This window comes from Equus asinus, chromosome 29 (genome assembly GCF_041296235.1).
Source record: "Equus asinus isolate D_3611 breed Donkey chromosome 29, EquAss-T2T_v2, whole genome shotgun sequence".
NCBI classification, from domain to species: domain Eukaryota; kingdom Metazoa; phylum Chordata; class Mammalia; order Perissodactyla; family Equidae; genus Equus; species Equus asinus.
The window spans coordinates 35328096-35349448 of record NC_091818.1 but is presented as its reverse complement, the minus strand read 5'-3'; the positions used below and the strand labels follow the sequence as shown (position 1 = coordinate 35349448).

The window sequence follows — 21353 nt, the reverse complement described above, 5'->3', positions numbered from 1 at the left end:
GATCAGGGGCGGCGCAGGGAGCCTGGGGCCGAAGGGGTTAGGGCGGAGGGGCGAGGGGCGGGGCGTCGGGGACGGGACGGGGAGGGGGCTCAGGGGCGGGGCAACAGGGGCCCGGGGCCGGGGCGTCGTGGGGGGGCGGGGCCGTGGACCCGGGGGCGGGGCGTTAGGGGTAGAGGGTTGAAGGTTGGGGGCCGAGGGGCGGGGGAGGGGTCCCTCCGGGGAGAGGCGTCCGATAGCGGCCTGGGCGTGGGAGCTCCCACTCCGTTGTGCCAGCAGCTGGCTCGCACCAGCGCCCCTCGGAGCGCCTCCGTCCCGCAGCCCTCGGGTGTCCGGCCTCCGGACCGCGTCTCTGACCGCCATGGCCGCCGCCGCCGCGGGCGTGCGGGCTTTCGGGGCCAAGGGGCCCGGCTGGCTCCGGCGCAGCCCGTGGTCTCCGCTCGTCGCCGGCTTCTGCAGCCGCGGGACGGCCGGGGCCGGGCAGCCGGAGCCCGGGCCGCGACCCACCAGCGTGCGGCAGCAGGACGGCATCAGGTCAGCGCGGGGCGGCTGGCGCCCTGGCCCCCGGACCACCTGGGGCGGACGGCGGGGACCGGGAGGAGGGGTGGGCGGGGGGCGCCCGCCGCCAAGGTGGAGCCTCCGAGGCCGGGTTGGTGGGCGCGCCGTCGGCGCCGAGTCCCCGTTGATCGGTCACTGCCCGGTCCGGCGGCGGGAATGGCCGCGCATGCGGGGTTTGCAGAGGCCTCGAGCGCGCGCACGGTAGTGTTGGGGACCCTGCAGGACACACGCGGGGGATTTTAAGTGGGATTGTCTCAGACGGCCCAGCACTTCCCCTAAGCCCCTCGGGGGCCGAGTTGTCATTGGACTTTGGAGCTCAGCGTGGGCCGCTGTGCGGGCGGCCCACCGCTGCTGTGGACTTTGAGAAAGCCGGTCAGGAGAGCTGGGGTGCCTGGCGCAAACCTGACCTGGCTGCGGGGTCAGGTTACGCTTCGGGGAGCTGCTCTGTGGCCCTCTCCCCAAGTGCCCGCGTGGTGGGGGCCGGTCAATAGGACGAAGGATACACCACTCTGAGCTCTGCCCTTTGGCTCAGCAAGCCAAAATCCCTTAAAAAAATATGCCTGTGCACAAACTGGAAACTGGACGATGAGGCGGGCAGTCAAGACTGAAGGGCCACTGGCCCCATCCGGGCCTCGCTGTGACGTTTGCCTGGCCCACGGCAAGAGAGGCCTACATTGCCCGTCTAAATATTTAAAAGTTAGGAATCCAGCTAACTGCTAAACATGTTTTCTTCCCCTCCCCTGACAAGTAGATCTTCATAAGACCTGGAAGGCTGTGTTTGAATTTACAATCTTCATGCTCCTAGGAGTTCCCCCAGAAGCAGTGGAAAGCCAGCTGCTGGCCTGCAGTTTTTTCCTTTTCTTCCCACCCTGCACTCACCCCCTCCCACCTCTCCACCCCTCCTTCTGCTGCTCTGCCAGGAGCTTGGCACCCCATCCAGTATGCCCATATTCTCTCTAGCCCCTCACCCTCTATAGACAACTGCTCTTAGCCACCCCATGGTCCTAGGGTTGCCCAGTGCAGAGCCAGGGAATTCCAGGGTCTCAGGTAACTGCAGAGGGGTTTGGAAGAGGGTGGTGATTTCCAGGTGGGCACACCCATTATCCCAGTGGGCTTCTTGCTGAGCTGGAGGGCCACAGCGGGAAGAAGGCCTGTCAGGGTGCTCTAAAGAAACACAGGGCCCAGGTGGGCGTCCTTCTTGCCCATTTTAAGGGTGGATCTGGTTGCATCTGGTCAGAAGCCGGACTGCTGGCATGGCAGCCGGTGGACGAAAGAAGGCCTGGTTGAGTTCTCCAGAGTTAAACATGAAGCAGAAAGGGAGATGATGGACAGGATCTGTCATAAATGCTGAGAATCATTTTGGAGGTAGGAAAACCCCAAATCCAGCAGTACAACATTAGGCACTAAGTAGGTGAGCTTGAGCACCCCAGTCATGCTTCGAGTGTCCCTCTTGAAAGCTGTTTCTCTCGGCAATGGTACTGCCATGTAGTGAGGGCCAGCTCTGAGCTGGGTACCGTGCTAGACACTGCACGTTCATGACCCCCAACCCTTACAACAGCCTGCGACATAGAGAATGTTATCTCCACTTAACGGTGAGGAAGCAAGTTCAGAGAGGTGACAGCCTGTGCAAGGCCACACAGCCAGGAGCTAGGAACGCCAGGAGTCAGAGAAAGGCCCCCTGCCTCCAGACCACCTCCCACTCTGCTGCGCCATCTCACTGTACTCAGCAGTTAGGTTTCAAAGAGCTGGCAAAAACCTAGATGAGAGGAAAAAATCACCGCAGTTGGTAGAATTGGCTGTGAAAAATAGATACTCTTTTTGGTCTTTAATGCAGTCAGCAGGTATCCGTTCAGTGTCTCCTCTGTGTGTAACCATGACGACACCTCGCCTCCTGGACCCTCTGGTGGTTTACAATAATGGGAGATCTTCAGACAGCTCATCAGGGCATCTACAAGGCCCATCTCTCGCCTCGTAAATGCAAACATTACACTTTTATCACATTCCCTGACCGTGACCTCACTCTCTGAGAGATTCCCTCTTACGAGTGCCATGTTGGTGAAGCTCCAGGTGCAAGGCATCACGGGTTTTGAAGCAAGAGAGCCATTAGGAGAATTCAGACTGGTGAGATTTTTTGGATGTTTTATCAACCAAGTTTGATGACCAGTTGAACAAGGAAGAAATAGCAATCGAAGGTGGCTTTTGGTTTCTGACTTGGGCATCTGAGTGACAGCACTGAGATAAGGGAGAGAGGAGGGGCAAGTGTGGGAGCTGGGAGAAGGTGGCCAAGAGACACCGCAATGGTGAAGTCCAGGAGACATTTGAATGTACTTAGAGAGCTGAACCTCAGGAGAGAGGTTTGAACTAGGGCGAAGATTACAAGTCGTCAGCATGGAAGTAGTCATTGATACCAAGGCCATGGGGAAGTTGCCTGGGAAGAATGTATGGAACAAGAAGAGGACGAAGGAGGGAGCTCCGAGGATCGCTGGCATTGAGGGGTTAGCAGAAGGCTAGGAGCCCATGGAAGAAGTCTAGAAGGACCGGCCAGAGAAGTACTAAGAAACCAGGAGAGGAGGAATGTGCTTCTAGAAGGAGAGCAAGATCCAAATGGCCATCGGATTTGGTTCTGGCAAGAAGGAGATTCTCGGGGAGACCAGTTTTAAAGGAGTGGCAGGAACAGAAGCCTGGTTACACTGGGTTGAAAAGTGAACTCAGCAATCTCGGGCACTCTGGCAGCGTGTGTGACGCACGACCCAAAGGATCGATGGGATGCGTCTGAACAGACACTGCCATGCAGCAAGGGCGTTTGGGGGCTGGCGCCTTTTTACGCAATGTTGCCTGAAGCCTTAGAATTTAATTTAAGCATTTGTCACTGATGGAATGGCAGCTTTTTAGGTTTGCTGCAACAGGCACACTCATTATCTTACTGGAAAGGTTATCAGCAGCTGTCTAACCACCACTCCCCAAATACAGGTTTCAAAGTCTATCAGCCTGTCAGCTACAAGTCACTTCTGTACTTAGGAGAGAACCTGTTTATGAGAAACAAAGCGATGAAGACCACAGCCACCGGAAGATGGCAGCAAACCTGAAATGGTCTTCCAAAGAAAATGGTTATTCTTACTGCATTGAAATAAACTCAGTCATCGAAGTGGTTTTCCAGAAAACAGGGATGCAGGAGGATGTTTATGGAGGATCCTAGTTGACACATAGCAGTAGGATTGTCAGATTCAAAAAAAGAATGAGGAAGGCAGAAAACGTGGGTGGACGCTGATGGGAACCAGATTTAAAATATACAACAATAATCTGATGTCTGGCTTGCCTCCTGTTTCTTATAACAGCAAAAGTAAGACATTTCTGTGTAGAGGCAGTAAGGTGACAATACAGGTTATTTTAATCAGCAGGTGGGGTACCTTAAAATAGCAAGCAGGGCTTTTGTGAAATGACGCGCACGGTTCCATCCTTTTCATCTTCCCATATCCCGTTCTCGGGCAGCATGGATTATTTTGCGGAATCACAGGATGCTGCTATTAAAAAAAATGGGAAAATGCTGCTGTAAACGTGTATTGGCAGCTGCACCTTCCCTGCCTCTTCTGTGGGGTGGGTACGAGGAGATCTGGGGGCGTATTTCCTTCTTGGCTCCTCTGCTAGCCTTATTCTTTCTCAAGAACAAGAAGAAGAAATAAGTGGAAGGTAGCACTGTGTGGCAGCTTCCTCTGGCTCCCACCGCTGTCTTCCAAACCTCGCAGCTTCCCAGCGTGGGCAGCGATGATTGTGGAGCTGCTCTGACTTGCCCTCTCTGTGGAGGTGGTGGTCAGGTTTCTGACAGCAAACGTGGAGAAAAACAGAAGCAAATCAAGGGAAAGGGGGAGAACCCAGCCTCCATTTCAGGTGGTCCCCGCATTTGACCTAGCTGTACCTCCAGAGAGTTGACAGACCCTCTCAATTGCCTGTGAGCACCTGCAGTTCTCCTTCTGGTGTTTTAAAAATAGTTCCCAATTTAGGAAGGAATTCCAGGGGTCTTCCCTTGTTTTGACAGGTGCATGACCCAGTAATTATAAAATGTTCTTTGCAGGAACATCGTCTTGAGCAACCCAAAGAAGAGGAACGCACTGTCACTGGCAATGCTGAAATCTCTCCAGAGTGACATTCTTCATGAAGCCGAAAGCCAAGATCTGAAAGTTATTGTCATTTCAGGTATTAATCTGATATCCGTCCTCAGTGTTCTGCGGGACCCAGAAAAGAGTTCTCAAAATTCTTCGGTTAACTGAGGCATTCCCTCACTTAATGGGAGAATTGTTTTAAAACTCCTTTACAAGAACATTAATTATGGAAAACTCGTGTGTAGTGGGAGCCTTGGTCCTAACACTGTGGAAATTATAGTGAAGACTACTGTGCAGTGAAAATATATGTCTTTTCCTTTGTATCAGACACAAAACATTGCACCATTTGGCTGTGATGGTCTGCCCATCAAAATCAGAGAATTGACTTCCTGGTGGACCTGATGAGATGGGTTTAATCCTAACCCTTTGGGTAGACTACCTAGTCGGCGAGGGCAGGACTGCTAGGGCATTTGATTGGTTTGTTTTTCTGTTCTTACCAAGCTTTCAACCGATATCTGCAGTCTTCTTCAAGAGAGGGTGCCATATTTTGCTCATTTCTGTCCAGGCTCTTTTTCCAGTAGGAATTTTTACCAAATTACTGGCAATGATGGTGGTGGTCTAAAAAGATAACAACGTCAGTATTTTAAAGCAGCCACAGAAAAATAAAATGGATGCTGCTCTCTGATGCACTTTTTTTAAAAATTAAGCATCAGTGTTTCTGGAGAGTGTTACCTTCTTATCAATGGTTGTATATAAATTTCCAACTGCTTTATGTGGCGAAGGGAAAATAACTAGTAGAGTCCAGCAGCCGTGTGGGTATGACCTGGATGCAGCAAAGGCAGCCAACTTCTGAAGGACACAATTTCTGCACTTGTTTAAAGGGAATAATGTTGCCTATCAAGAAAGCCACCATGAAAGGAAAATATGAGAAAGCGTTAGCTTACCAGTGGAATCACATCTTGTCATTGTTGTTAATGACAACAATAACAATAAAACCACACCCTCAGATCCCTTGTTTATATAAATAAAGGGGTTCTCTTCACACTCTCCCTTTCCCAGTGCCAACCCCGATGGGTGGCTGTTATGTGTAGACTCAATGACAGGGACACTGCATGGTGGGTTTCGATGGACTTGTATGAGTCGATACATTCAGGTCAGATCAAGTCAGATCAAGAAATAGAAGTGTGAAACCAGAGGAACAGCTCTGAAAACAAGTTGCTGAGCCTTCTGTTTGTAATTGCCTGTCTTCATCCTTTTCCACCTGTTTTCATCTGTTTCCACCACGGACCTTTCAGAGTACAGATACCTCCCCTTGTGTTGTCATCATGAAATACTGGCTGTAACTCTTCAGGATAATTGTGGTTATTCTTATCAAAATTGGGCCATTCACTTTCTCTGAGGGTCCACAGCATCGCTACCATTGTTCGCTCAAGGTATTCAGTAGACAGGTAAGGGAACTTCTCCGCTTTGGGTGTTTACATCTTTTTCTTCTCTTTTCTCAACTGGAAACATTGGCAGCTGAGGGGCCTGTATTTTCTTCTGGGCATGACCTAAGGGAACTGACGGATGAGCAAAGCCCAGATTATCATGCTGAAGTGTTTCGCACCTGTTCTGAGGTAAGTCAGGATGACGGTCGACATTGCAAGCCTGAAAATGATAATTGTGTTAAATATGGAATTAGGCTTCTAGTTTACAGATAAGGTTTTATCTATGAGACCTACCACTGCAGAACCACTGAAACCTCTGTGGTCATTGTGAATCCTTCATCCAGTGTTTGCTGTTGATCTTGTTATATTCAAGAAAGTAATATATATGCTGCTGCTGACAGTGCCACCTCCAGCTTCATGGGGGAATCTTTGTATACACGTAAGGAAGAGGTGAAGGATGGAAATATCTTTACAGAGGAAGAACCTGAGCTGATTATAATTTTTAAAATTTTAAAACAACTCTGTTAATGGGAAAGAGCATTCATAAATGGAATAAATATGATTTTTAAAATTATTTTCAAACTCTTCTTTCAACCAACCTTTATAATGACCACCTCTAAGTAGGAAAATTAAACCTCTTAATTTCGCCTCTCCTTCCTTTCTGTCTCTTTACCATATTAAGGAGCGAAATTGCCAACAGACATAGAGGAGGACGAACAGAGAGTTTGGGATGTTTTATAAATACATCAAATCAACCCCTAGATGATAAAGAAATTGAATATAGAATCCAACTTTAAGTAACACATTGTTCATTTCATGAGTATTTATTGAGCACTAATATATGTATAATACTTCAAAGAAATACAAGGAAAAAAGGTTTTCTGCCAAACTGAAACTGGAAATGTAGTTGAGAAACAAGACATATAAAACAGGTTCATAACCTGACCCTAAGATTATTTGACCTAATTTTTCACTCATTCATTGACTTATTCATTTGTTTGGTCATGAATAACTCAACAGATATTAACAAATACCAACTATGTAGACAGAGGTGAGCAACAGGGAGGTGGACAGAAAGGTGACTATGATGCCTCGCTGTCCGCCCTTTGTCTTCCTTGCCCTTCCAGAAACCCATAAGGAGATCAGATTATCGTTGTCTCATTTCATGGAGGGACAGACTGGAAAAGCGACTGACTTGAGGCTTCATGGAAAGGTGGGAGCAAGGCCGCCTCTTTTTTGTTTCACATTAATGATGTTTATGTAACGTTCTGCTCCTGTATTTGCCAAGGCTTCGTGCTTTAGAAGTTATTTTTCTACCAATACCCAGTATGTTTGGCCAAATAGACGCTCATCGAAGACAACCAGTAGGGCTGTCCCTCCTCCCTCGAGGGCCTGCGTTTATCCCTCTGCAGGGGTGTCGGCAGGAACCAAGGTCTAAATGGGTTCGCAAAGGGCCACAGGGGAGCCAGGGCTGCTTCAGAGGATGGAGGCCGGGTTTCGGGGAGGCCTCCAGCCCACGATGCCCCTGGCTTACTGGAAAGACCTGTGCAGAGCCTGCACAGGACCCAGCCCTAAAGCGGTGAAATCGGAGTGAAAGTGCATTGATTTCTTTAATACTTTTCCTAAGACTATTAAATTATCCTGGATAAACATGAGCGCCATGAACTTGTACAAGATGTCAATTTCCAAGTGTAATCAGCAGGCAGATTGGAACAGAATGAGCTAGATATTTCATTGTTTGGTTCATGCATGAGAAAATTTGATTTTAGAAAGGAAGATAAAGGTACCTGCATTGGCTCAGCAGCTATAAAAACTACAGCAAATTTGTTACCAACCACAAGTACCGCGTGATGGTTAATTATTTACAAATCGGGCACAGGGCAGGTTGAGAATGAGGAGAAACCCTTGGTTATGGAAGAGCGAAAACAACCTTGTGTGAGCTGAGGGTGCGGCCCTCACCGGACACCTGTCCCTGTCTCCCTTCTGTCCTGGTGAAGCTTGAAGGTGGACACCCTGGTCCAGAGAGAAACTCTTCTTTCTCCTCACACCCGCCACTGAAATGACAGTGGGACAGGCCTCTCGCTTTTCGAAACAACACGGAACCCTCAGTAACGCTGTTCTGTTGGCTGGGTCAGAGTTAACTTTATGTGAAATTTTGGAGTAAGCAGGACCAAAAAAATTACCCAATTCAGGAGGCAAAACAGGAGGCATAATCAATTCTTGACTGTCAAGGGATTGATGATCTCAGCTTGCTTATTATCTAGATTCCCTTTGTTTTTTCTGAATTGCTCTCTAACTTTATTTAAAATATCTTATAATTATAAAAGTAATAAGTACGTATTATGGGAAATTTTGAAAATCTCTTAGAACCAAAGGAAAAGGAGGAAAAATGAAATTACTGATATTATACCATGATCATACCACCTAGAGAGAACTGTAATTGATATTTTGCTATCTTTCTTTTTAATCTTTTTCCATGTGTACCTATTTGTCTGAATAATCATACCTCGGTGCGATTATACTGTATAATTGTATAATATGATTATAGCATTGAACGCTTACTATGTGCCAGGTAATATTTTAAGTACTTTAGACATACGAGTTTATATAATTCTCATGTTCTGTAAGGTTGGCACTACTGTTATACCCATTTTACAGATGTGGAAACTGAGGGTTAGGCAGCAAGTGAGTGAGAGAGTGGGCATCAGACCCCAGCAGCCTGGCTCCAGACCACCACCCAGCCCCAGACCACCTTGCTGGCACTTCTCTGGGAAAATTCCGTAACGAGAACACAACGTTCCATTAAATGGATATTGTTTAGTTTGCATAGCCACTTTTTATTTTTATCTATGTATATTACTTATAGTTTTTTACTCTTATAAAATAATGATTCGGTGAACATCTTTGTGCAGACAGCTTTTTACCCTACTTCAGCTTATGTCTCGGAAGTAGAATTCCTATAAAAGGTATGAGTATTTTGAATGATGTTGGTGTAGGCTGGATCCCCTAAGCATTTTCCCACCAGGTTGCATGGGATCCCAGCCCCTCATAGATGGCGGCCAGGAGCCCACACTGATCAGCTCTACTCACAGTCAGATGGCTTTTCATAAGTAACTTCAGCTCGTTAGGTGACAGACGACACTCAGAGCTGAACAAAATCTGTTCCTTTTTTGCTGCAAGACTTTAGACGTTCTTGCTCGTTCCTCCATGCCGTCGCAGTCCTCTGAGAATGACTCTGTAGTAAGCACCCCCTCCTCACCTGCAGTGCACGAACCCCCTAACCCCAGGAACTCTTTGGGGTACGGGTGTGTCCGTGTGCATTCTTCTAGGGAGAGGGGCATTGCATTTATAAGATCCTCAAAAGGCGACCCCCCCAACAAAGTCAAGAACCCCTACTCTTGAGTACGATGTTCTATCCTTCAGTGTATCATTAGTTATTTTACATAAAGCTGACAAATATCAAATGTTTATGAAAACAGAAGGTCCGTTCCTCAGGCACAATCTTCAAATCAGTGAAGATGCGTTCTCTTTGAGCTGCCACCTGGGAAACAAGGCCAGATGTCACTGCTCCTTGCCACCCTCCCTGCTGGGTTCAGAGAGCAACTGTTTATAAATTGAAGTTACCATAGCAGCACAGTCTGTCTAGAGGGTCATGAAGAAATGGAGAAATAAACAAGTTGTTTCGTGAGCTTCCAAAATAAGTTGAAGTTCTGGAGATTCACGGGAGGGAGGGGTGTCCCATGAGCAAGCTGGCGCTCCCTCTCTGTGCCCATGGCTCGGTTTCAGGAATTTTGTTTATTTGATGACAGCAGGGTGTTCCCAGAATTTTAATAGAATTGAGAGACTATTCATGGTGGTAATTTGAGCAGTAATGACTAAGGAAATTGCCTTCCAGTCCCTTTCCACCTTAATTTTTCAAGGAAGTACCAAATACCAGTTTCAGACTTTTGACATGAGGGCTCCGCGCAGGCACCGTTAGAACAGAACGGTTTGGTTTGTGCCCCGGAGATCGCAGTCTGCACTGTCCTCCAGATGGGTTCGTAGGGGAGCAGTCGGAGGGGACTGCTGCCTCGCAGCGGCGACGTGCTGGAGTGGAGAGACCAGTGACTTGGGGTCCCACAGATGTGGGTTCACACCCCACAGCAAGCGCTTGCGGATCTTGTGGCCTGAGGCGAGTTACTTCCCCTCTGAGCCTTCAAGTCCTGGTTTTAAAACAGGACTCCTTCCTCCTGGGGTCTCAAGAGACCACATTGTACATTCTGGTTCATCGTGGGTATTTCATGCAACTCAGTTCTCTTTGTGCCTCACTTCTTTGACCCTTTTTTCATAGAATGATACACTGATGCCTATAAAAAGCGTTCCGAAAACAGTAAATTCATATCAAATACTAAGCATTAGTGCTGCCCCTCACTCTTGGCTGAAAGTGAACTGGCTGTGTTTGCTCCTTCAGGTCATGATGCTGATCCAGAACCATCCCGTCCCCGTCATTGCCATGGTGAACGGCTTGGCCACTGCTGCCGGGTGTCAGCTGGTTGCCAGCTGTGACATCGCCGTGGCAAGCGACAAGTCGTCTTTTGCCACCCCGGGTGTGAACCTGGGGCTCTTCTGCTCCACCCCCGGGGTCGCCCTGGGGAGAGCAGTGCCGAGAAAGGTAATTGAATTCCCCCCAGCGCCGTCTCCGCTGCGACCCTCCAGTGTGTGTGAGGGTTAGCTCCAGAATTCTCTTGTTAAAAGCACCATTTGAATCAGGACGTCCTGCCCAATGCACAGCTGGCCAGATGTGCCACCACATTCCTTCTAATGTCTTGTGTGGGGGAGGGAGCAGCCAGCCGCTGTTCCTCTGCAGCTTTTCACAGTGGGCTTCGACCACATTTCACCCTTGCCTTGGTTTTGGGATTTCTTTTGTTTGTTTTCATGAAGGTACACATTTGGGGCCGGCCCGATGGTGCAGCGGTCAAGTGCGCACGTTGTGCCGGTGGCCTGGGGCTCACCAGTTCCGATCCCGAACTGCACGTGGGTGCAGACACAGCACCGCTTGGCATGCCATGCTGTGGTAGGCGTCCCACATATAAAGTAGAGGAAGATGGGCTCAGATGTTAGCTCAGGGCCAGCCTTCCTCAGCAAAACGTGGAGGGTTGGCAGCAGTTAGCTCAGGGCTAATCTTCCTCAAAAAAAAAAAAAAAAGCACACATTTTTGTAATCTTATTTGAAGTGCACTTGAGACTCAGTTTTGTTGCACTGAATGGTTGCCCATGAGAGATAATAGCATGGTGACAGATGCCGGTGTCAAGAGGCCAGGAGCCAGTGCACTGGCTTGTTGTTGGCTGACAATCTGTCTGGTTCTAGAGTGGACTGAAAGTAGCTGAGATATGTATATATATCTATATATATAGACTGCGTATGTCAGGTTCACGACAGTTGAGTTTCAGGAAGATGCGTATCCGTGCATGGTAGGTTGACTCTGCCCCAGAAGGAGCCATATTACGAGAGCTGTTATGTCGTTGGTAACCAAAGTGAAGTCCATTTTCTTCACGAAGCTTTCTTCTCTTCCTGTAACATCGAGAAATTATATGTACTAAACATCTCTTAAGTGGAAACCAGTGGTTTCCCTGTTCTAGAGAAAAATACTTCCTCATTCTCAATTGGAAATCTATTTTTAAAAGGGGAGAGGGAGTCATATACCAGAGCAAGTACAGAACCTAAAGTGCTTTCTAGAATACAGTATCCATTTTAGCATCAACTGCAAAAATTAGCAGTTGCTCATATGCCTGAGACGCAAAAGAAATGAGACCCAACGGAAGTCAGCTGACAGGACCAAAAAGTTTAGAGAAGACTCCTTTCTTCCATGTGCCTCCTCATTAGTTTTCCCAGAAATGTGTGTTCATAAGGAAATTCTGAAGATAGATGCCTACAAGCACACACACTTAGGAAAATGGGCTGAACATGGGCTCCACACTGCAAAAGTGACCTGTTCAAACACAACAGCTAAAATGTCCTCAGACTAGGTGGTGTTTGGATCCTGTTAGGATACACATTTACCTTAAATGTATATATACTAATTCAGTAAATAGTTCTTAAGTCTCTACTTTGTGCCAGTACGTTAGATTAAAACGCATTGTAAATATATTGTCAGAGCTTATTAATAAACTGTCTCATAATTGTGCAAGTGACATCACAAGGCCTTCTGCATTGTCAAAGGCAGCTGTGCTGGTTAGCCTACCTGCAGCTGTTCCTCTCCTTCAACACCTGACATTCTGGAAGGTTCCATGTCAAGGCATTTGAAACCTTTAAATCAGCCCTATTGTCAGGATAAGAATCCATTCTTTCTTAAAAGAAACTTTTTAAACCAAGGCTTAAATTGAATCCTAGAAACTTAAACATTACTTCATCTTTGTCAAATTTTAATTAGTTCTTGAGAAAAAAGAGGGGGGAAGTGTGACAAAATCATGCCTTAAGTTCCCAGGAAGCCCAATTCTCAGAATCACACTACATGATTGCCCATGTGTGACAGAAGAAGGGGCGGGACGTTATAAGAACCAAAGTAGCTTTTACCTTCCAAAGACGGTTTCAGCAAGGGCCAGGCCTGCTCAGGAGACAGGCAAAGAATCTCCAGTGTTTCCCGACTCTCTGCGCTCCACGGGGTCTGATGCCCGGGAGGCCTGTGGATCCCTGTGGTCCGTCCCAGCATTCTTGTTTTCAAGCCTTCAGAGTTTTTTCTTGCTTGGCCATCTGAAAGTGGTTCCAAGTTGTCATCAGATGCCCCTCACCTCGGGCTCGTTGATGTTGGGCTACGTGGAGGCATGAAGCAGATAGAGGGTTTGGGGTCAACACCAAGCTGAAATTGCAGTACTGACAAAGGGAATCTAGTAGGAGGAGAAGTCTGTCAGAACTTTCCGCCTCTGTCAGGTTTCTGGATCTGCAGCTCTCACCTTGTGGCCCCCTTTAGAGGAAAATAGGGGTTCACAAAAATCTAAACCTGCCTGTCATCATTGCTCGCTTGCACCCATACGAACCCATCCATACAGAGGCCGTCAACTGTGTGTGGGTGGTGGCGCATGTCCGCGTGCACATCCACAGGGACACAGCAGGTGCTTTTGCAGCCTGCCCTGGACAGGACGCTCGGCCCTTTGCGCACCCGCTGAGGCTGCATGTGTGGGTCACCAGTGCCCTCTGCTGGTCACCGTGGGAAAGTGCGCAGCCGTGCTGGAGACCGAGGGCTGCGGTTTGCTGCTGGGAGCAGAAACAACGGAGTGGAGCCCTTGTGTTCAAGGCAGACTGAACCTGGGTGTGAATAATTTTCCACACTTGTGAAGTGTTTCTCTCCTCCAGCGTGAGTTAAATAATGCATCTTTATGGCACCACATAAACAACCTCCCTGGTACAGCTGCTCCCTTCCCCAGTCAGAGCTGGCTGGCCTTGCTCAGAAATGTAGGGCCAGCGCCTCAAGCAGTTGCATCACGGGAGAGCATCCACAAGATCAGACCCCCTCTTCCCAAACCAGTCATTTCTCCATGGCAGAAACACTTGCTTCCACCTATTCACCATGGTAACGTTGTGTATCTGCAGAATCAGATTTCCTGAGAGTCTAATTAGAACAGAGCAGAACTTCCAAGCCGGAAAGAGTGTTAAAGCTTTGCTGCTCAGCCTGGTGGGCTGACCACCAGAGCGCCTGGGAGAGACACAGGGTCTCAGGCCCGCCCAGGCCCGCCGCATCAGAATCTGTTAATAGGGGCCTCTGCATTTCTCAGGTGCCCGCTGAGCATCCAGCACTGTGGTGTGAGCCTCACCCGCACTTTCTCTAATCCTCACGATTCTGCAGGAGGATGGAGGGCTCGCTCCCGTTGTTCAGATGAGCAAACCGACTCGGAGCCTTTATTCGCTTCCTTAAGGCCCTGTGGTTAGCGAGTGGCCCATCTGGGATTGGAAGTCGGGGACATCCGACTCCAGACCCAGGTCCCACTGCCCCGGGGTGAGCCTGGGCCTCAAGGGCCTTTGGTCACTTTTTAAGTGGAAGCCCTGGGAAGGGGACTATGAACCCACCACCAGTCAGGGCGACCCAAGAGGGGCCGCCCTGAGAGGCCACAGAAGCTGATTGGCGAACGGGGTAAGAGGGCATGTTTTCTTCTCTTTCATGTGAAGTTTCGAGGGCACACGACACAGAAACTTTAAGTAAAGATGGTACTGATTCACTAGAAAATAAACAGGCTTCTTTTTCCTAGGGAAAAAGAATCTAGTCTCTTTGGGTAAAATCACTGTAGATCAATATGGTGCTAGATAGTATTATCCCACTAGGCAGATTGGGAAACTGAGGCCCAGAGAGGGGCGTAGACTAGGTAGGGTGACTTAGGAAGCAGAGGGCAGGACCGGGGACTCTGGCAGTGACCTTACTCCAGTCTGGACTTCTTTCATGACAGCTTCGATCCCATGCAGACCGTCTTGGTCTTCGGGATGCAGGGAGAGGTGCAGGAGGGCGGAAGCACGAGGGAGGGTGCCCCCGCGCGGTCCAGGCGGAGGCTGGTGCCTCCATTACCAAGGGCCCTCAGGCCTTTTCTCTCCTGTTCGCATCTACTCGGACGCATCCAGGAGTTCACGAGAAGGAAGCCCCTCAGCCAGCCCCTCTAGCATCATTGCAGCGTCTCCACTTTTTCTCTCCACTTCTTTCTTTTTAAAAACTGGCATTCCTGGGACACAACCCGGGAGGCGATGTGTCTGTTATGCTGCCTGGGTTTGAGAAGAGACTGAGAAGCAGAGCTCGTGTGCCTGACTCCCACCCCATGACCAAGCGGAGGCCACCAGAATTGAGTTTCGAAACCGAGGAGACGTGGTGCACGGTGGAGACCAAGGCCTCTTCGTCGTCCCTCCTCATCCCCTCCACAGGAGCGTCCGTCACTTTAGAAGGAGAGAGGAAGAGGATGGGTGGGGACATAAGGAAAACCTCCTACTGTTGAATGATTAGGATTTTTTTTATTGCCCTCATAATACTTTACGTCATTGTGAAATTTCTGTTGTACGCTATTACTTGTCTGTCACCATATATGTACTCCCCTTCCCCCCCATGCGCCCCCCCCCCAGCTCCCTTCCCCTGGTGACCACTGAACTGTTCGCTTTGTCCGTGTGTTTATCTTCCACGTATGAGTGAAATCATGTCATGTTTGTCTTTCTTTGTCTGGCTTATTTTGCTTAACATCGTACCCTCCAGGTCCCTCCATGTTGTGAATGGGACAATTTTGTCTTTTTTATGGCTGAGTAGTATTCCATTGTATCTATACCATATCTTCTTTATCCAGTCATTAGTTAATGGGCACTTGGGTTGCTTCCATGTCTTGGCTATTGTGAGTAATGCTGCAATGAACACGGGGGTGCATAAGTCACTTTGGATTGTTGACTTCAGGTTCTTTGGCTAGACACCCAGTAGTGGGATAGCTGGGTCATGTGGTATTTCTATTTTTAGTTTTCTGAAGAATCTCCATACTGTTTTCCATAGTGGCTGCACCAGTTTGCATTCCCACCAACAGTGTATGAGGGTTCCCTTTTCTCCACAACCTCTCCAACATTTGTTATTTTTTGTCTTTGTGATTATAGCCATTTTAATAGATATAAGGTGGTATCTTAGTGTAGTTTTGATTTGCAATTTCCTGACATCAATAATCAACATCACTAATCCTTGATGTTGAACATCCTTTCATGTGCCTATTGGTCATCTATTTATCTTCTTTGGGAAAATGTTCATATCCTCTGCCCATTTTTTGATCGGGCTGTTTGTTTTTTTTGTTGTTCACTTGTGTGAGTTCTTTATATATTATGGAGATTAACCCCTTGTCAGATATATGATTTGCAAATATTTTCTCCCAACTGGTGAGTTGTCTTTTGTTTTGATCCTAGTTTCCTTTGCCTTGCGGAAGCTCTTTAGTCTGATGAAGCTCACTTGTTTATTTTTTCTTTTGTTTCCCTTGTCTGAGAAGACACAGTATTCAAAAAGTTCCTTTTAAGATAGATGTCACAGAGTCTACTACTTATATTTCCTTCCAGAAGTTTTATGGTTTCAGGTCTTACCTTGAAGTCTTTGATTCATTTTGTGTTAATTTTTGTGTATGGCATAAGATGATGCTCTACTTTCATTCTTTTGCATGTGGCTGTCCAGTTTTCCCAACGCTATTTATTGAAGAAACTTTCTTTTCTCCATTGTATGTTCTTGGCACCTTTGTCAAAGATTAGCTGTCTGTAGATGTGTGGTTTTATTTCTGGGCTTACAGTTCTGTTCCATTGACCTGTGTGCCTATTTTTGTACCACCAGCATGCTGTTTTGATTACTGTAGCTTTGTAGTACATTTTGAAGTCAGGGGTTGTGATGCCTCCAGCCTTGTTCTTTTTTTCTCAGGATTGCTTTAGCAATTCAGGGTCTTAGGTTGCCCGAATTTTTTTAGGATTTTTTTATTCTAAGTGAATCCATGTAAGTGATAATAAAAGAAGTTTCCATCAAAAATAAGTGATGATGAATCCAAGAGTAGAAGGGATGTGGCCAGATGCTGTGGTCCCCGCACCTGCCTGCAGGCGAGGCTGCAGAGTATTCCAGAAAGATGAGTCTCTTGCATCTTTGAGAATATTTCCATGTGAGGTGGTTTCTGAATTTGGCAGTCCTTGTAGCCACTGGACTGTCAGTAATAGGAGAGGCCGGGATGGTGTCTGGGCCCAGAACACTTAGTAGGGGGACCTATAGAATCTGACTATGTTCTGACTGATTTCTGACTATCTCTCTTGTTCGGACTGTCTATCTATCTCTGTCTTTCTCTACTTGGCTGACTGACTCACTGACTGAAGGGGAAAATATCTTTTCTGTCCAGTAGGTCACGTCCTTTTTGTTTATGACTAGAGATCCTGAAATAACATTAGAAATCTTTTATCTAGAAGGGAATTTAAGACATCATTTAATTCTCCTATGAACAGAACCATCTCTCTGTGACAGACAGGGGTCATCCCTATTCACATGTCTCCAAGGGGACAATTCCACATTCTCCCAGAGTGATTCAGTTCAGGGACTTAGAAGCTTTTTTTTTTTTTCCTAAAGCAAGTTTTTGGAGTTGCTTTGGAATTGAGATATTACAAAAATCCATAGTCTTCCTGTGTGTATTAGTCAGCTTGAGCTGCCATAACAAATGCCACAGACTGGGTGGCTTAAGCAGCAGAATTCTCACAATTCTGGAAGCTGGAAGTCCAAGATCAAGGTCCAGCAGAGTTAGTTTCTGGTGAGAGCTCTCCTCCTGGCTTGCAGATCACTATCGTCACTCCGTGTCCTCACGTGGCAGAGAGAAAGAGATTCCTCTTCTTATAAGGCCACTAATCCATTTGAATTAGGGCCCCACCCTTAGGACCTCATTTAACCTTAATTCCTTCCTTATTGACCCCATCTCCAAGACAGTCACATTGGGGGTTAGGGCTTTAACATACGAACTTTGGAGAGACACACTTCAGTCCGTAGCACTATTCTCGATACATAGATTTCCTCTATAAATATTTGTTGAGTGAATCAGTGAATGTACGAGAGGAAGTTATGCTCTGATTCGAGTTCCTCCCTATGGGAGCTGGTCACCATCCTCATAAACGCAGACTTGTGCCACATCCCTCGAGCTGCTGGTCTGCAAGCAAAACCATCACAGTTATTTCCTGTGGTTTGCATCTCACTCAAATAGACCGTTCTTTCTAGCATTTCCATTGCACTCGATGCGACAGTGTGCCCTGCAGTCCTCAGTTAGCTGTTCTTCACAGCATCCCTGGGAGGCATCATTTGTGATCCTGTATTCCAGTTGGGAAGGTGGGAGTTGAGAAGCAACCTGCTCGGGTCTTTTGGAGGACACGTGGCAGGGAGGACGAGGGCCCCGGGGAGCCCTGCCCGTGCCCCAATTTGCAGAAGCTTGGACTCCAATGGATTCACACAGAAAACTTCTTGGGGCACTTGGATCCTGTGCAGCTGCAAAGTCTGAATCCGACAGGCGCTTTATAAATATGTAATGGAGCCTGGGAGGGAGAAGGGAGACAAAGAGGCTCAGGGAGAGAGAGAGGGACATGCAGGGAACAGAGACTCCCTGAAGAAGGTACCTAGTTCCTGCCTGCCAGCCCCATGTGGACTCCATCTGTACCCGTGATGGCAGGAGTCCTCAGGCCAGCCTTCTGGCCTCTCCTTCTCCATCAAAGCTCAGTCCTAGATGATCCAGTCTAGTCTCAAGACTTAAAAAAAATCTAAATCGGTGGTTCTAAACTGGGAGCAGTATGGCCCCAGGGGATATCAGGCAATGCCTGGGGACATTTTTGGTTGTCACAACAGCTGGTGGGGGTACGACTGGCGCCCAGTGGGTCAAGGTCAGTGATGCTGCTAAATATCCTACAATGCACAGGACAATCCCACACAACAAAAAATTATCTGGTCCAAAACACACAATGGCACCGTGGTTGAAAAACCTAGTCATTAGCATGAACTCAATGCCCGTGACTCCCAAATTTATATCTCAAGCCGGTCCAGTTATCTGTGACTGCGTAACAAACTGCCCACAACTTAGTGGCTCAGAACAACGACAGTAATTTATTTAGCTTGTGAATCTGCAATTTGGACAGGGCTCAGCAAGGAGAGCTTGTCTCTGTTCCACAGTGTCTGTGGCCTCAGCTGGGGAGAGTGAAGACTGGGGGAGTGACAGCTGGGGACAGTCATGTGAGGGCTTGTTCACTCACATTGCCCTGTCAAGGCTGCCTCTCAGCTGGGACTCAGCTGGAACACCTCGCACAGCCTCTCAGGGTGGCTTGGGCTCCCTCACAGCATGGCAGCCGAGTCCCAAGGCTGAGCAGCCCAAGAGGAAGAGCGCAGGAGCCTGATAGAAGCTGTCTCACATTTTGACCTGGCCTCTAAAGGACTGGAGCATCCTTTCCACTGTCCTCTATCTGCCTTCATCCATTCGTTCCTTAAATCACTCATCAGCAAATGTCCAGTCGGTTGACTGCTATATGCAAGGCCCTCTTCTGGTGCTGGGGATACAGAAATAAACAGAACAGTGAAGAGAAAATCTCTGGCTTAGTGAAGTTTACATGCTAGCACAGGAGATAATGCAACAAATAAGCTTGCAAAATATATAGTTAAATGGTGTAAGTGCAAAGGATAAAATACAGCCAGAAGGGGGGATGGCACTGGGGTTTGACTTGCGGTTTTTGTGGGGTGTCATGGACGACCTCATTGATAAGGTGACCTGTGAGCAGAGACCTGAAGGAGATGAGGGCACAAGCCACGAGGACACCTGGGGACAGAGCATTGCAGGCCAAGGGAACAGCAGTACAAGGACCCTGGGGTGAGAGCACACCTGGTGTGTTCGAGGAACAGCAGAGATGCCAGCAGGGCTGCAGGAGAGTGCACACAGGGAGCGGGCAGTGAGCGAGGAGGGGCATCTCCCTGCCTGTGTGTTCCATGTCCATCCAGAAACCCCTCCTTTAAATCATAAATTTGAGTTTCCAGGAGCCAGGCTTTACGGAATTACAGAATTGAGGCAGGCTGTAGTGCAGGGGAAACCAGAGAGTGAGGAGGTGCAGTCCCTCTGTCTGCAGACCTTGAAAAGGGGGGGCAGGTTGTGCCGGTCGTCCCCATTCGGAAGTTAAGAAGGTGCTGGGCCCCTTCGCCGGTCCCGGGAGACACCCCCTTTCATGCCCGCCACCTCGGTTTACAGGAGGCTGCTCTTTCACATCAGACTGAGGGGGTGGCAGCTGCGAACGATTTCCTCCCCCTGGAAGTGGATGCCACCCTGGTGCGTGGGAGGCCCTGGGCCTCTCCCCTGCAGCATTTTTTTCCCTTTCCTCCCATCAGATGGGCCACGGTCCCAGGCTTGGCTGGTGAAACAGGCAGATTAGTCTCCCTCCTTGGCTGGCAGGGGCTGGGTGCTCAGATCTGGGAAGGAGTGGGAGAAACTAAGCACGCTCCCTCTCGTGGGCACTGACATTTCCGTGCTCTGAGGAAGATGCCGTCTGTCTCTGGCAGGAGTTTGGGTATTGAAGACGTCATGGGTGACGGGTGAGATGCTATCTGAGGATGCAGATAACTGGGCCAAGGTCGCAGGGAGGTCAGAAGAGGGGCGTGGACAGGGTGGGATGTAGGGGGCAATGGGTCACGAGGAGATGCCTTAATAATCGCATGTGTTTCCTCCCTCAGGTCGCCTCAGAAATGCTTTTTACTGGGGAGCCCATTTCTGCTCAGGAGGCCTTGCTCCATGGGCTGCTCAGCAAAGTGGTGCCCGAAGGGCAACTGGAGGAGGAGACCATGAAAATAGCGAAAAAGATTGCCTCCTCGAGCCGTCACGTGGTGTCTTTGGGCAAGGCCGCCTTCAACAAGCAGCTGCGCCAGGACCTTAGAACGGCCTACCACCTCACCTCCCAGACCATGGTGGACAACCTGGCCCTGCCGGATGGGCAGGAGGGGATCAAGGCCTTCATCCAGAAGAGAAAGCCCATCTGGGCACAGTGAGCCGGCCTTCCCAGAGGAAGGGAGCGGAGAGAGAACAGTGCTCAGGAAGCCCCCACCCCTGCCTTCTGGGCCCCAAGCACCACTGCTGCCTTATGATTATAATGGAAGACAGCCTGCTTTTCTAACATTAGTAATGGCTGCACTGCATGTGTCTGTGTTAAAAACCACAGTCCCATGGGGAAAGGATGGAATGGAGGGTAAGATGAAGTGCTTAAGGGTAGTGAGCGCCTCTGCTGGCTGGCTCTGGCAAAAGGCTGCTATTTGGTATGCTCCTCCATAGAAGCTTCCATGAGGGACCACCCTGACATGGGAGGAGGTGACGATAAACCGAGACGTGAAAGAAGGATGCCAACCAGACCTTGCTCTCAGAAACGTTCCCTAAGGTGGAGGTTGTTCTGGTTCCCCCAGAGAGCTGAAACATTTCCCATCTCCACGAGATACTCTCCACACTGAAAATCTTCTTGAGTCTTGAGAAATCATCATGCCTATGGCCTTGGAATAAACTTATATGATTTTAAATGATTAAATATTTAGAGAGACTGCTGATTTTATCTTCCCACCCAGACTGTAAACTATCTGAGAAAAGAAAAATATCAATTTACTCTTTCTTTGTAAGCCCAGAACGATGGACAGGTCATAGGTGCCTGATGTTCCTGTAAGGAATGTCCTGGCCGTCCAACATACTGTGAAACTGGGACCCTGGGCCAAACCTGAGGACAAACACACGGAGGAGAGGTGGGAGGGACGCAGAACACATGTTCCACCCACCGAGAATCACCTGCC

The 21353-nt window shown here is 48.5% G+C and overlaps 1 protein-coding gene across 1 annotated transcript; it reads left to right on the top strand.

The window, feature by feature from the left end:
- The first annotated feature begins 129 nt into the window (after positions 1–129).
- ECHDC3 (enoyl-CoA hydratase domain containing 3) lies at positions 130–21097 on the top strand. Its single transcript, XM_014849483.3, has 5 exons — positions 130–531; positions 4625–4746; positions 6171–6268; positions 10530–10730; positions 20259–21097. Exons 1-5 carry the CDS (start codon positions 359–361, stop codon positions 20568–20570), a joined length of 906 nt encoding a protein of 301 aa, XP_014704969.1. The 5' UTR covers positions 130–358; the 3' UTR covers positions 20571–21097.
- The last annotated feature ends 256 nt before the right edge of the window (positions 21098–21353 follow it).